Here is a 15,789-nt window from a genome sequence, read left to right on the forward strand (position 1 = left end):
TTTTTAAAAATGCAGCAAGTGTTTGGTGAAAGCAGATGCAATGGTGGATTTCAAAAGGGAATTGGTTCAGTATTTAACAGACGAGATGATGAGAGCTGTAGGAAATGGAAAAGGGAGCAGGACTAGCAGCAAGGCTCTTGCAGAAAGAAAATGTGGACTCAAAGGGCCAAAGGACCATTTTCTGCACTGTTATCATTCTATGAAGGTAACTATAACTATCATTGAATGTGTAATATGCAGAGTGATGAAATGTTTACAGTATCTACCTTGAAATTTCTTTTATACGCAGAATTTGTCTAAAACCTCTCTTTACTGGCACATATATACTGAAGGCTGAACAGCCCTTTTATTAGTACATCAGGGTGAAAGAGTACCTGTAGTGACTGAGTGTATCTTGTGGTAGAAACCCGATACATTATTATACCGGACACTGCTGTTTTAGTTTAAGAATGGCAGCTCTCATTAGAGGAAGTGTCAGTTGTCAGTTCTGTTTAGTGAGGGAAAGTATTTGCAGCAATACCAAAGAAATACACAGACAATCTCTTCCCTGGGGAATAATTTGATACCATAACCTTAGCCTCAAGGAAGGAGATAACCAAAACTGTGGAAGGTATGGCAGCAGATGTTGTCTATTTGGACCTTAGCAAGGCCTTTGACAAGATCCTGCAATGGTAGGCTGGTCTGGAAGGTTAGGTCCCATGGAATTCAGGGAGAGCTAGCTAGGTGGATTCAAAATTGGCTCAAGTTAAGAAGCAGAGGGTGATGGTTGAAGGTTGTTTCTTGGAATGGAGGCCAGTGACTAGTGGTATGCCGCAGGGGTCAATATTGGGACCCTTGTTATTCATTATTTATTTAAAAGGTTTGGATGTGAATGCACAAGGCTTGATCAGCAAATTTGTGGATGACACAAAATTAGGAGGTGTTGTTGATAATGAAGGTTATCGTAGATTATAGGGGACCTTGATCAGTTAGGGAAGTGGGCCGAGGAATGGCAAATGGATTTCAATACAGATAAGTGTGAGGTGATGCATTTTGGAAAGTCAAATCAATATCTGTACCATGAATGGTAGGGAGTGTAATGGAACCAAGGGAGCTAGGAGTACAAGTGCATTGTTCATTGAAAGCAGCACCACAGGTAGACAGGGTGGTGAAAAAGGCATTTAGCATGCTGGCCTTCAGTCAGGGAACTGAGTATAGAGTTGGGACATTATGTTACGGTTGTACAAGTCATTGGTGAGGTTGCACTTGGAGTACTGTGTACAGTTTTGGTCACCCTGTTATAGGAAAGATGTGGTTAAACTGGAAAGAGTGCAGAAAAGATTTATGAGGAAGTTGCCAGGACTAGAGGCCCTGAGTAATAGGGAGAGATTGGCCAGGCTAGGTCTTTATTCCTTAGAGTGTAGGAAAATGAGGGGCAACCTTATAGAAATGCTTAAAATTATGAGCGGAACAGATAAGGTCGATGGTAGAAGTCTTTTCCCCTGCGTAGGGAGTACAAAACTAGGGGGCATAGATTTAGGCTGAGGGGGAAAAGATATAAAAGGGACCTGAAAGGCAACTTTTCACGCAGAGGGTGGGGAGTATATGGAATGAGCTGCCAGAGGAAGTGGTTGAGGCAGGTACAATAGTATCATTTAAGAAGCACTTGGATAGGTACATGGAGTGGAGGGGCCTGGAGGATATGGGCCAAACACAGGAATTTGGGATGAGCTAGGTGGGCACTGGGGTCAGCATGGACTCAGTGGGCCCAAGGGCCTGCATCCGTGCTGTATTGCTCCATGACTCTGAAGAGACTGATTTCTTGTTACAGCTCACATCCCCTATTCTGAGTTAATGGTATCCCTGGTCAAGGAATGTTGGGACTCACAGCTGTGGAATTAATCCTGGGATTATCATACTCCTGGGCTGAACCTCATTCAATTCTGAACTCAAGTATTGAGATAGAGACAGTCAAAGGTCACATTACAAATCATTTGACTTTGGAGATGTTTGAATTCATCTGGTGTTTAAGGCTCATTGTTCACCAATTTAAATCTTTGCCACCACACGTCACTTGAAACTTGCTGCCCTATTGGAGGGAACCAGTTTCACGTTTGGCGTTCACTAGCAGGGTGGGTACCTTGCGCCGGTGGCGGTGGATGTCTCCGATGGAGTTTGCCAGGCTGCTGGACCCCAGCATATCTTGGGCACTGCGAGGCCAGTTGACGCCAACCAAATTATGCTCCTCCATAAGCAGAGGACGTAGGTATTCAGCCCCTGTCACACGAACCACAGGTCGTCCAAGCAAATGTGTTTTGAACACATTTCCATGTTGGTTCCTTCTGGAGGCGTGGAACTCAGAGCCCTGTAAAAAGGTGGAGGTCAAACTCAAACACTGTCCAGTAAAAAAAGTACACGTGCAAAAATATTTGGTCCTCCTTTCTAACTCAACTTCCTATTTTCCTATACAAAACTCTGTTAGAAAAATAAAGTTGGCCAGGTCAGGAAATTCTCCTAGAAATGGCAATGAGATAGTGAAGCAACTTTTGCACTTTAATTCAAAACTTCACACATACACAAAATCATAAGCTCATCCACAATTACCATTCTCAGTTCCCTCTCCCTCTACTCACTGCCTTGCCTCTATCATGATTACATCTTCCCTCACAGCTTTTGTCCTGGATCTGGCATAATGTGGTTCTGAAGTGAAGCAAAACAGAGTGAATGTGCATACATCCTGACCTCCAATGTTAGCTCTGATAACTCCGTCTTAAGGGCTCAAGTTTCAGCTTCTAAAGATTTGCTCTTTCTGTGGGAAATTTATGAAAAAGAATTGCAAATGGGAGTGATCAATACAAGAGTCATGGTAGAAAGGGAGGACATTTAGTGAACAGAAAGAAAGGCAGAGAGACACTAAGCATGAGTGCGCAAAAGAGACAGTAAGGTGAAACACTGTGGGATGGGGAGGGATTACACAGGCTCATAGAACAGATCTTCTAGAGATCTTCAAACCATAGCTGTACAAAACAGCTACCTGCAAGCATGCCCAAATCTTCAAGTCCCAGAGGTTCTCATCAGAAAAGTATTGGTTTGAAAATGGGCTCTTCACACACGCACCCATCTCTCCTATTTGCTCACTAAATGATTTTGCTGTTACTCACTTCTTCCTGACAAAAAAAAAATTCTGGACAATTGATACCAAGAAGCATCTGTCTGTGACACTGGTGTTTGAGGATCCAATGTGACAATACATCATGTTATCTTAACAGGAACGTTTACTAAATTGGTTGCTGAGACCATTGAGCCAATAGGCAGAAGAATGCCACTAGAATACACGGTAAATGATTATGTTTAACAAATTCAAACCTCTTGTTCAGAAAAGGGTCTACTGGAGTCAAAAATAAAATTGAAGGTATTCTGTTCCTCCTCTCATAATGAATTTCTTTATATGACTGTTGGCATTTGCCATACATTATTAAACCCACTCACTGCCCTTTGAAAGGGTAGTTATTTTTCTATACTATTAATCTGTGTTTTTCATTTCTTCCCTCTGGGTATTTTAAAAATAGCATAAATTCTGAAGGAGTTAACTGCTCTTTTCCACTCAAATGACCTGCTGTACATTTCTTGTAAAACCTGTAGTTTGGTTTTATTTCTTCCTATTCTGTAATAGAATCATTATTCTAGCATTAGTACAGCTTGTTACTTATCTACATCGGTGTCCAATCCTGATATGTGGCAAGGTCCATGTGTGCATGGGTGAGAATTAAGGAAGCACACCCAAATTGCAGCACTAAATGAATGCTGGTGGTTTCCTTTTACTGTTTGTACTTGGTTTGCAAAGGAGCTGGTTCAAGATGCAAGTGAAGTACAGAGATGGAATGAATTATTCTCTTTAATCCAGAATCCATAATGTCAGTATCAGCTCAAATGGAGGAGTTCATGCCACTGAGCCACATGCCACAGTCTCACACCAGACACTTGAACATGGGATCTGAGCTGTTGCTCCAGCCTTGTACCAAGGTAATGCTGTGCTTCAAGATGTTGGATTGGAAATTTGCCTTCAGATACTTTTACTAAACAAACATAGCTAGGAGCAGCTGTTCACTGTACTGTACCACTGAACTCTGGTTCTGTTGACCTCAGTGCTCCTGAGATTTGGAGTACAGTGATCAGTCACTACTCTATACACTGGTCAGTGAGGTTGAGATTAAACCAAGATTCTGTTTGCCTTACCAAGTAGGTGAAAAGTCCCATAATAATAACAACTGGAAGAGCAGCAAGAGTTCTTCCTGGTGTGCTGGGCAGTATAAATTAAATCATCTGATCTCATTGTTTGTTGCAGACTTATGTGAAAGTTGGTTCTCATCTTTTTATTTACAAAACTGAGTAGGATTCCCTGCCCAGAAAGCACATTAAACATTGAGTTTGTAAAAGGGATTAAAATATTGCAGGTTCTCTCACTCTATTGTAACTGATACTAAAAAATATATATACAGGAGCACAAATTAAGACAGACTCTCCTTCAGCACCACAGTGAATTCTGCATTGCCTTTCAGATAAGGTGTTTAGTCAAACCCTGCCTGCCCTCATAGATGGATGTATAAGGTTCAAAAATACCTGGTTGAAAGAAGAGCTCAAGTAATCCCCCAATTTTCTGGCCAACATCTACCTCTCAATCAACATCACATCTAGTTATTATCAATTGCTGTTTGAGAGAGCTTGCTGTGCGCACATTGACTGTCAGGTTTTCTGACATACAGCAGCGAGTAGACTTTCATGATGGGAAAACGCTTCAAGAAATTCAAGGGTATTGATTGACATCATGCATAAGCAAATATTTTTTTAAAGAAAAGCTATGTCTCCAGATTGCAGCAAGTTGTTTCCTTTAGACCTTTCTACACAGAGTTCTGCTATACAAGTTGTTCAGGAGTTTACCCCAAGGGTAATACTGACACAAGTGGAAACGTGGTCAGAACATTAAAAAAAGTGATGCAAACTAAAAGCAAAAACACTAACCCCAACTACCAGTTTAATTTTCCATCATGTCATCATTCAAGGGTCAGTTAATTTAATTACCAGTCAGACGTACCTGTAGGAACCAGTGGAAAGTTTCACCAACAAATGGAAGTCCCATGGATCCTGGAGGCAGAGGGAGCTTCCAATTCCTGTCTCGTTTCAGATTCCATTGAAGCTGCCACAGATAGGTGCCGACAGCCACTAGAAGAATGGTGGGAGCCACAGAAGCAAAAAGGCTGATCAGGAATGGCAATGCTGCCATTAGAACCATCCTCAGAAGTTTTAGCTAAACAAAAGCCTTTGGCAGAGCAGACTTGTACTCTATAGCGCTAACAAAACTGGACCAAAATTAGCTACTTGTAGTTTGAAGAGCCCTGTGGTTTTGCATCAGAGGACCAATTGCAATGATCTGAATTAGAACTACATAGTCCTTATATATAGAGACTTGAATATACACTCAGTGGTTTGGTATTTCACTGGAGTGTAGCCAAACATCAATCCCTACACCCACTCTCCCCCACCCACCATTCGCCACCTCTCACCCACATTCTCCATCTCCTCACCCGCTCTAGGTACAGCAGCTTGATGATCAGATCCTCTTCTAGATATCTGAGGCAAGCAGGGGTACATTATTCAGGTCGTTAAGTGATTCTCCACAATCTTGTAATCTGTTGAGCATCTGGAGAGCTACAAAAAAGACTGCTGTATAGGAGCCACAACACATTTGGACAGATTATTTCATACAGGGAGCTTAGAAATAAATGTGACGTTTGCTGCATTGAGAGAGTAAATAAAATATAGTCAGGAGAAAAGGAAGAGCTAAAATAAATGACTAATGTGCGATAGACTGTACAGTTAAAGATGCCAAAACATTCTGTACTCATTTTCACTTTTATTGAATGACCGGACATTATTCAGAAGAGCTTTTGGAAATCATTTTCAGTTTCACAAGTTGACTTTGCAAGCATTGGGATGGCAGAGATTTCAATTAATTTTCTACAGCTGGGGAACACATTTATAGCATCTCTTAACAAAATATCACTTACTACAAATTCAACTTTAGTCTTTCACCAGTTCACAACAACATTAAAGAAGTCATTTAGTAATTACAAGAATCCATGACCCTATTGACTACAGTTTGTCTGTGGCTCAGCGTCTGTTCGAGTTGGTGGCGTATGTCCTGATATCATTGCTTATTTAAAAAGACCAGCATTTATATAGCATCTTATCATGCCTTATAGAAACTTCTCAATACATTTCACACAAATTATTTATTAATCTATATAAAGGAAACAATAAGTGGCACACAGTACCACAGTGAGTGAGACATCTGGGATTTGGGAAGGATAGCTCTCTGGAATCCAAATAAAACTCTTAACATTGGGAGTCTGCTACCTCATGTATTTTACTTCTGAAAACTCTTAAGAAGAAGAATCTAGCCCAGTACTGTAAAAGTGAGCTTGATTGATGCTGAAGTGATTTTTAAGCTGATATCAGTTTATCCCTGGGAAGCAAAAGGCAATTCCAACAGCATAGTTATTTCATGCAACAATATTTCAAAGAATAATTTATATTTAAACTGCAACATTTCATTCTTATTGAATGAATAAAGGAATTAGTGGGATTGGGAAATGCCCATATTAATCTATTCATGAGTAAAGTATTTACAATTCACTAATGACTTTGTTATTGACGTTATGTTTGTTGTACAGTGGGATGCACTCCTTCCCTTGTGTAATCCCTAAACCCAAGTCAACAATATTGCAGTGATTAAAATAAAACATGGAAACTACTAGAAATCTGAAAGGAAAAATAGAAAACATTGGGATTATACAGAATGTCCAAAATCTGAAAGGAAATATTAATAGGTTACTGCTATATGTTATCTCTTCATTAAACCTCCTCTATCTTGATAACAGGGTTTTATCAGGAACAAGGTTCTTTCTTCTTTTAAGTTCTGATGAGTATGTGGAGTGTGGTCTGATTTTATCATCAGCTGTATCACTACTTGTTTCCAGCTGCAGAAGATACTGTGATGATAGTGGAATGTTCCACTGTAAAGCCTTTGTTTTTGGACTTCCTAGTTAACTGTAGTTCCGTGTCTTCTTATTTATACACATCAAAATAGAATTACTTCACTGGAACTGGCTTCAGTACTAATGTTTCAATGCAGTAGTGCATTACTAAAAGATTCAATTATGTTCTTCATTACATGTCTACATAAAAAATTGTGGGGAGGAACTGATAAAAAAGTGCACTGGGACTCCACTGCTACTTGACCAGATGCAGGACGTAGATAAAGTTTGTGCTGGCACCTCAATAATTTCAGCATTCAGGCTGTGCTAACTGAATGGTTTACTACTTAAAACATATCCACAGGGCCCAATATCATGAGCAGTTAGCACCAGTTGAAGCTAACATGAGATCCAGGGAGGCTTGGCTGTGTGGATTCAAAATTGGCTTGCCTGTAGAAAGCAGAGGATTGTGTTGGAGGGAGTGCATTCAGATTGAAGGGCCGTGACTAGTGGTGTCCCACAAGGTTCGGTTCTGGGACCTCTACTTTTCATGCATGACTTGGATGAGGGGGTAGAAAGGTGGGTTAGCAAGTTTGCAGATGACAAAGGTCAGTGGTATTGTGGATAGCGTGGAGGACTGTCAAAGATTGCAGAGGGATATTGATAGGTTGCAGAGCTGGGCTAAGAAGTGGCAGATGGAGTTCAATCCAGAGAAGTGCGAGGTGGTACACTTTGGAAGGACAAACTCCAGGGCAGAATACAAGGTTAATGGCAGGATTCTGGGCAGTGTGGAGGAGCAGAAAGATCTGGGGGTCCATATCCACAGATCACTGAAAGTCGCCTCACAGGTGGATAGGGTAGTTAAGAAAGCTTAGTGGATGTTAGCTTTCATAAATCATGGGATTGAGTCTAAGAGCTGTGAGGTAATGATACAGCTCTACAAAACTCTGGTTAGCCCACGCTTGGAGTACTGTGTCCAGTTCTGGTCACCTCATTATAGGAAGGATATGGAAGTGTTGGAAAGGGTGCAGAGGAGATTTACCAGGATGCTGCCTGGTTTGGGGAGTATGGATTATGAGGAGAGACTAAGGGAGCTGGGGCTGTACTCTTTGGAGAGGAGGATGAGAGGAGACATGATAGAGGTATACAAAATATTAAGAGGAATAGATAGAGTAGACAGCACCTCTTTCCCAGGGCACCAATGCTCAATACAAGAGGGCATGGCTTTAAAGTAATGGGTGGGAAGTTCAAGGGAGATATCAGAGGGAGTTTTTTTTAAAACCTGGAGAGTGGTTGGGGCATGGAATGCACTGTCTGGGGTGGTGGTGGAGGCAGATACTTTGGTCAAATTCAAGAGTTTGTTAGATAAACATATAGAGGAATTTAAAATAGGGGGGCTATGTGGGAGGAAGGGCTTAGATAGTCTTAGGCATGGTTTAAAGGTTGGCACAACATGGTGGGCTAAAGGGCCTGTATAGTTCTATGGTTCACTGAACCCAGTGCTTGCATGTCATTGCCTGCCTTGTGGAAGTCACTTCAGAGGTTTTGGCCACTTGGGAAAATTATGGAAGAGTACTGAAAGCAGGCAGCCTATATTTTTTCTTCTCTGGAAGCACAGGTGAATGAGCTAGAGAGAAATAAGAGGAATTTCACCCATAACTTTCCAGGAAGCTCTTCAGACAAAGTTAAGCTACAATCAGGTGTTCACTAATAAGGTTGGCACCAGGAGTTAAGACCCAAGGATACAGATGCAATGACAAGACATTTAATGACTTTGTTTACTTGGTTCTCAACTAGTCCCTTTCCCAACAAATCTAAAAGCTTTGGAGAACCAGGAAGCGAGTCATTGATCACAAGACCCACAGCCTCCTCCAACCTGCCTTTCCAATTAAATGGGGCTGGGCTGGTTGAGTTATTGGGCTTCCCCTTTCCCATCTTGTCCTGAGGAAGAGTCCTGACCCAAAATGTTGACCACTTGCTTTTCTCCACAGATGCTGCCTGGCCTGCTGGGTTCTTCCAGCATCATAGTGACCCTCAGCATGTTGATGGTGGGAGACTTGGTGATGGTAATGTCATTGAATGGCTCTCATTGAAGATTGTCAACATTTGTGCTTGTCTGATGCAAATATTACTTCCCATTTACCAGCTCTTTGTTTCATGCAGGTTTGGAGTTTGTCTTCAGGATGTGGTGATTTGGCTCAGGATTTCGTTACCGAAATTACAATTCACTCCTTGACAGTCAGCTAGGGACACTGTCCTGTTCACTCCTCCTCCCTCCTGCTCTGTATTGGCAGACCAAGTACAATCTCCACCAATCAGGAAAGCCTCATTGCTGGAGTGCAAAGATCTCTTCTCGTATTTCTAAACAAGGCTCAACTTTTCCTCAGTTAGAAAACCCCCTTTATCCCAGGAATCATCCAAGTGAACTCTCACTGAACAGCCATCAGATTGCCTCTCCCCTTGCAGGAGAATGTCCATCTTTCCACTATAAGTGGGGATATTCACTGATGATTGCACAATGTTTAATTCATCAGAAAATGAAGCAATCATGCATCCATACAGCAAGACACAGCCAACATTCAGGCATGGAGTGATGTGCCAAGTAATAATTGTAACTTTAATGTTGGTAATAGTTGGCCAGACTTTTAAGGAATTACTATCACCAAGTAACTTCCCATCCTTATCCTAGCTGTCACCATTGATGAGATACTGTATAGAACAGGTCCAGCCATATGAATACATGCAACTACAAGGATTGGTCAGAGGTTTGTTGTTTTATGTGAATGATTCACCTCCTAATTCAAAGTCTTGCCACAAAGCCCAGGTCAGGAGTACAATAAAATACTCTCCACTTGCTCTAATGAAGTTCACCACACCTGTTTGATTGACAATGCATTCACATCAAACATTCATTCCCTCCATCACAGTGGCTACAGCATATCTTATCTACAAAATATGCTCGTTTTTCCCATTAAAACTTTTGACAGCTCCTCTCAGTCTTGTGATCTCTCAAGCCTTCAGGGGCAAGCATGGGAACCTTCAAGTTCCCTCCAATCATATAGTATGCAGGCATGGTAGTGTAGCAGTTAGTGTAATGCTATAACAGCACCAGCAACCCAGGTTCAATTCTGTCTGCATGGGTTTCCTCTGGGAGCTCCAGTTTCCTCCCACATTCCAAAGATGTGGTGATTAGGAAGTTGTGGGCATGCTATGCTGGTGCTGGAAGCATGGCAACACTTGCAGGCTGCCCACAGAAGAGTATGCAAAAGATGCATTTCAGTGTTTCAATGTACATGTGACTAATAAAGATATCTTATCCTGAATTGGAGGTGTACATTTTATTGTTGTTGATGCACTCAAGTCCTGCAATCTTCCACCCAGCAGTGGAAGTACTGCCATCACAAATGGTTCAAGAACATGGCTCCTCACCACCTTTGTAAGGGCAGTTAATGATGAACAACAAACCTTCTGTGCAAGGCAACATTTTCCTTCCCCAGTTTTGAATGCAGGACCTTTCCAAGGCACATTCCAGCATTGGGAAAACAATGGGTGATGAAATTCATCTGAACCTGTGTTGTCTGACAATGAGGTCTGATATTGGGCATATATGATCTAACATGATCTGCACCTCTAATAGAGAATGCATGAATGAACACTGGGATGGCATAGTTTGTTGTTGGAGATTTCAGTGAGTCCTCACATGGACTGTGGCATTGAGGGAAAACATGCAATGGTGATAGAATTAGAACACTACAGCACAGTACAGGCCCTTCAGCCCACAATATTGTGCCAACATTTTATCCTGCTCCAAGATCTAACCCTTCCCTCCCAAAGCCCCACTATTTCTCTATCATTCATGTATCTCTTAAGTGTCCCTAATGTATCTGCCCCCACAACCTCTGCCAGCAGTGCATTCCACACACCCACCACTCTGCACAAAAAATTTTACCCCGATATTCCCCCTTATCTTCCTCCAATCACCTTAAAATTATGTCCCCTCATGTTAGCCATTGTCACACTGGGAAAAAAGTCTTACTGTCCACTCAATCTATGCCTCTTATCTTGTACACCTCTATCAAGTCACCTCATCCTCCTCTCCCAAGAGAAAAGTCCTAGCTTACTCAACCTATCCTCATAAGACATGCTCTCCAATCCAGGCAGCATCCTGGTAAATCTCCTCTGCACTCTCACTAAAGCCTCCACATCCTTCCTATAATCAGCCAACCAGAACTGAACACAATACTCCAAGTATGGTCTAACAAGAGTTCTATAGAGTTGCAACATTACCTCCTAGCTCTTGAACTCAATACCCTGACTAATGAAGGCCAACAAACCATACACCTTCTTAACAACCTTAAAGAACCTGTGTGGCAACCTGAGGGATCTATGGACATGGATCCCAAGATGCCTCTTTTCCTCCACACTAAGAATCCTGCCATTAGGCTTGTATTCTGCCTTCAAATTCAATCTCCTGAAGTGTATTATTTCACACTTTTCCAGGTTGAACTTCATCTGCCACTTCTCAGCCCAGGTCTACATTCCATCAATGTCTTGTTGCAATCTACAGCAACCTTCTACACTATCCACAACACCAACCTTTGTATCATCAGCAAACTTACTAACCCACCCTTCCACATCCTCATCCAAATCATTTATAACAATCACAAAGAGCAGGGATCCCAGAACAGATCCCTGCAAAACACCACTGGTCACCAACCTCCAGGCAGAATATTCTCTATCTACCACCACCCTGTCTTCTATGAGTGAGCCAATTCTGAATCCACACAGCCAGGTTCCCCTGGATCCCATCCCTCCTGACTTTCTAATGAGCCTTCCATGAGGAACCTTACCAAACATCTTACTAAAATCCATGTACACCACATCTGCTGCTCTACCTTCAATGTGCTTTGTCACATCCTCAAAGAATTCTATCAAGCTCATGAGGTACAACCTGCCCCTCACAAAGCTATGCTGACTGTCCCTAATCAGCCTATGCTTCTCCAATGCTCATAAATCCTGTCTCTAAGAATCTTCAGTAAGACTAACTGGTCTGTAATTCCCGGTGTTATCCCTATTGCCTTTCTTGAACAAAAAGATTTTCCACTCTCCAATCATCTGGCACTACTCCTGTGGCCAGTAAGGATGCAAAGATCACCAAAGATGCAGCAATCTCTTCCCTCCCCATAATAACCTTGGATATATCCCATTCGGCTCCAGTGACTTATCTATCCTAATGTTTTTCGGAAGTTCCAGCACCTCCTCTTTCTTCATATCGACTGCTCTAGCGTATCAGCCTTTGTACACCACCCTCACAAATGTCAACATCTCTCTCACTGGTGAACACTGAAGCAAAGTATTCATTAAGGACCTCACCTACCTCTACTGACTCCAGGCACGTTTCCTCATTTATCCCTGATCAGTCCTACCCTCACTCTAGTCATCCTCCTATTCTTCACATATGTATAGAACACTTTGGGGTTTTCCTTAATCCTACTCACCAAGGACATCTCATGCCCCCTTATTGCTCTCCCAAGTCCATTCTTAAGCTTCCTCCTGGCTACCTTGCAACTCTCCAGAGCCCTATCTGATCCATGCTTTCTAAACCTTATGCAAGCTTCTTTCTTCCTCTTGACAAGATATTCTACATCTCTTATCAACCATGGTTCCTTCACACTACCATCCTTACCCTGCCTCAATGGGACAAACCTATCCAGGACCCCATGCAAGTACTCCCTAAACAACTTCCACATTTCCATTGTGCACTTCCCCAAGAACATCTGTTCCCAATTTATGCTCCCAAGTTCCTACCTAATGCATCATAATTCCCCCTCCCCCAGTTAAATACTTTCCCATATTGTCTGCTCCTATCCCTCTCCAAGGCTATGGTAAAGGTCAAGGAGTTATGGTCACTGTCTCCAAAATGCTCTCCCATTGAGAGATCTGAAACGTGATCAGCCTCATTGCCAAGTGCCAGGTCCAGAATGGCCTCTCCAGTCAGCCTGTCCACATTCTGTCTCAGGAATCCTTCCTGAGAAAACTCCATCCCATCTATCCCCTTTACACTAAGGAGGTGCCTATCAATATTAGGGAAGTTGAAATCACCCATGACAACAATCCTGTTATTTTTGGACCTTTCCAAAATCTGCCTCCCAATCTGCTCCTCAGTGTCTGCTGACATTTTTTGGCAGGGGGGTGGGAAGAAAAAGGGAGTCTGTGGAATACTCCCAATAGTGAGATTGCTCCTTTCCCGTTTCTGATTTCCACCCACACTGACTCAGTGGATGATCCCTCCAGGACATCCTCCCTTTCTACAGCTGTGACACTGTCCCTGATCAGCAAAGCCACTCCCCCACCTCTTACCTCCATCCCTATCCTTTTCAAAACATCTAAACCCCAGAATATCCAGCAGCCAATCCTGCCCTTGTGACAGCCAAGTCTTTGTAATGGCCACCACATCATAGTTCCACATACTTACGCATGCTCCAAGTTCATCACCCTTGTTCCTGATACTTCTCGCATTAGACACACTTCAGCCCATCCAACTGCCTATCCTTCCTCAGTCTTTCTACACTCTGCATCTACTTGTACACTAAATGAACCAACTACTGACCTATCACTCTGGCTCCCATCCCCCTGCCAAACATGTTTGAACCCTCCCCCAACAGTTCTAGCAAACCTACCCACAAGATTATTGGTCCCCCTCCAGTCCCTTTTGTACAGGTCATATATTCCCCAGAAGCAATCCCAATGATCAATAAATCTGAAACCCTGCCCCCTGCACCAATTTCTCAGCCACACATTCATCTGCTACATTATCCTATTCTTACCCTCACTGGCACATGGCACAGACAGCAACCCAGAGATTACTACCCTCAAGGTCCTGCTTTTCAGCTTCCTACTTTTTTTTAAATCCCCTTTTCAGGACCTCATCTCTTTTCCTACCTACATCATTGGTACCAAAATATACCACAACCTCTGGCTGTTCACCCTCCCCATTGGATCCCCATGCTGTGGATCCAATCCAAGACATCCCAGACCCTGGCACCCAGGAGGAAACATTCCATCCAGGAGCCTCTTTCACTTCCACAGAATCTCCTGTCTGCCCCCCTTACTATTGGAAACCCCTATCACTCTCCCCTTCACCACACAACCTGGCTCAGTGCCAGAGACCTGGTCACTACAGCTTTCTTCTGGTAGGTTCCCCTCCCCCAGTAGTATCCAAAGCAGTAAACCTGTTATTGAGAGGGGCAGCCAGAGGCCAGGTAGGGTGGTGGGGGGGGGGGGGGGGCTGGTGGGTACACTGCACTACCTGCCTATTCTCCATCCTACTCCTGACAATCACCCAGCTACCTGCCTCTTGCAGCTTAGGAGTGACTGCCTCCCTGTAGCTCTTATCTATGTACTCCTTATTATCCCATAGGAGCCAAAGGTCATCCAGCTGCAGCTCCAGTTCCCTAACACTCTGTAAGGAGCTGCAGCTGGATGCAGCTCATGCAGATGTAGTTATCAGGGAGACTGTATGTCTCCCAGAACTCCCACACCTCACAAACCAAACACACCACTGACCCTGGAGCCATTCTACCTACTCTGGCCTGGCACTAAAGGAAACACCAAAGCAAGCAAGGAAGAAACTTACCAGAGACTTACCATCACCTCTTCTCACTGAAGCCACCAGAACTCCCACACTCTACAATAGCCACTCCACTTATACCTGCCTTCCCTTTATTTGCTGCTGTTAATAAGCCAATCAACTTGTAACAATTTACAAGTGTGCCTTGTTTAGACTCTTGCAAGGTGAAACTCACAAGCACGGGCACAGAGACTCACCTCTTTTCAGAGGTCCTGCTCCAAATCTCACTCCAACTCCTGACTCTGCAAGGTGAAACTCACAGGCACAGGCACAGGGACTCACCTCTTTTCAAAGATCTTGCTCCAACTCCAATAAGGGCTGGGTTGACAAATATAAGTGAAAGGTGTAGTGACAGCTGGTAGCAGACTTGATGATCGGCTGCAGGTGCTTACCTGATGAACAATAAGTCCCAGGTAATAAACAAGGAGTCAGATCACCTCTACACAGTGTTGTGCTTTCCTTACAGTTCAGTAAGTAGGTGCATTTATGACCTTTGACACATGTGTACCAGTTTGTTAACTTGGGGGAAGAGTGTGAACCTAGCCGTGAAATTCTGTGCACTTTTGTTCATAGTTTTGATAACAGAAACAGAATGGAATAATATCTTTGAATCATCAGTTTTACCACTGCCCTCCTCTTCTCCCCCTGAGCTCCATCCTACAGGTGAGTGTCAAAGAGCTCCCTTCTACCCCTCCCTCCACCAGGATCTTCCCTGTCAAGTTGGCAACTAATAAGTGCAATCAAAATCTATAACCCATCACCAACAGGGAACGTTTTCTATTATTTCAGTAGTTAGACCTAGATATGGAATTCCCCATATGCCGAGACAAGCAATAGGAAGAGAAATACCTTACCCCAGCACCATTTCTCAGAATAACACGGGAAAGTTAAAGCTGTCACTGGCAGGGTTCTGTGTTCATGAATCAATGTTATCACTGTGCCATGTCGGGGGGGGGGGGATCTCTACATGATTTGGAAGATTACTCATGATCAGAAGCTGCCTAATGGCAAACAGTTCAGTCATTACAACAGAAGTCTGTATTAAATTAGAAAAAACTATTGCTGTTAACCACTCAAAGCCATTCTTACTTCAGTCAGTAGTAAATATTATACTGGCCTGAAAGAACCATAAATGTAGTCAAGATC

At 43.0% G+C, this 15,789-nt stretch overlaps 1 protein-coding gene across 1 annotated transcript in view; it reads right to left on the bottom strand.

Moving 5' to 3' along the window:
• The window catches only part of LOC127569511 (cytochrome P450 26B1-like), a 29,295-nt gene extending 14,584 nt beyond the window's left edge, over positions 1-14,711 (bottom strand). Inside the window, exons 1-4 of the mRNA XM_052014228.1 lie at positions 14,650-14,711; positions 5,562-5,685; positions 5,072-5,199; positions 2,120-2,344 (exon numbers count right to left, since the gene is read on the bottom strand). Coding sequence (XP_051870188.1) covers positions 2,120-2,344; positions 5,072-5,199; positions 5,562-5,628 — 420 coding nt within the window. The 5' untranslated portion in view covers positions 5,629-5,685; positions 14,650-14,711. The remainder of the gene's footprint in view (positions 1-2,119; positions 2,345-5,071; positions 5,200-5,561; positions 5,686-14,649) is intronic.
• Positions 14,712-15,789: the final 1,078 nt, after the last annotated feature.

Source organism: Pristis pectinata, chromosome 4 (assembly GCF_009764475.1).
Source record: "Pristis pectinata isolate sPriPec2 chromosome 4, sPriPec2.1.pri, whole genome shotgun sequence".
Lineage (NCBI taxonomy): Eukaryota > Metazoa > Chordata > Chondrichthyes > Rhinopristiformes > Pristidae > Pristis > Pristis pectinata.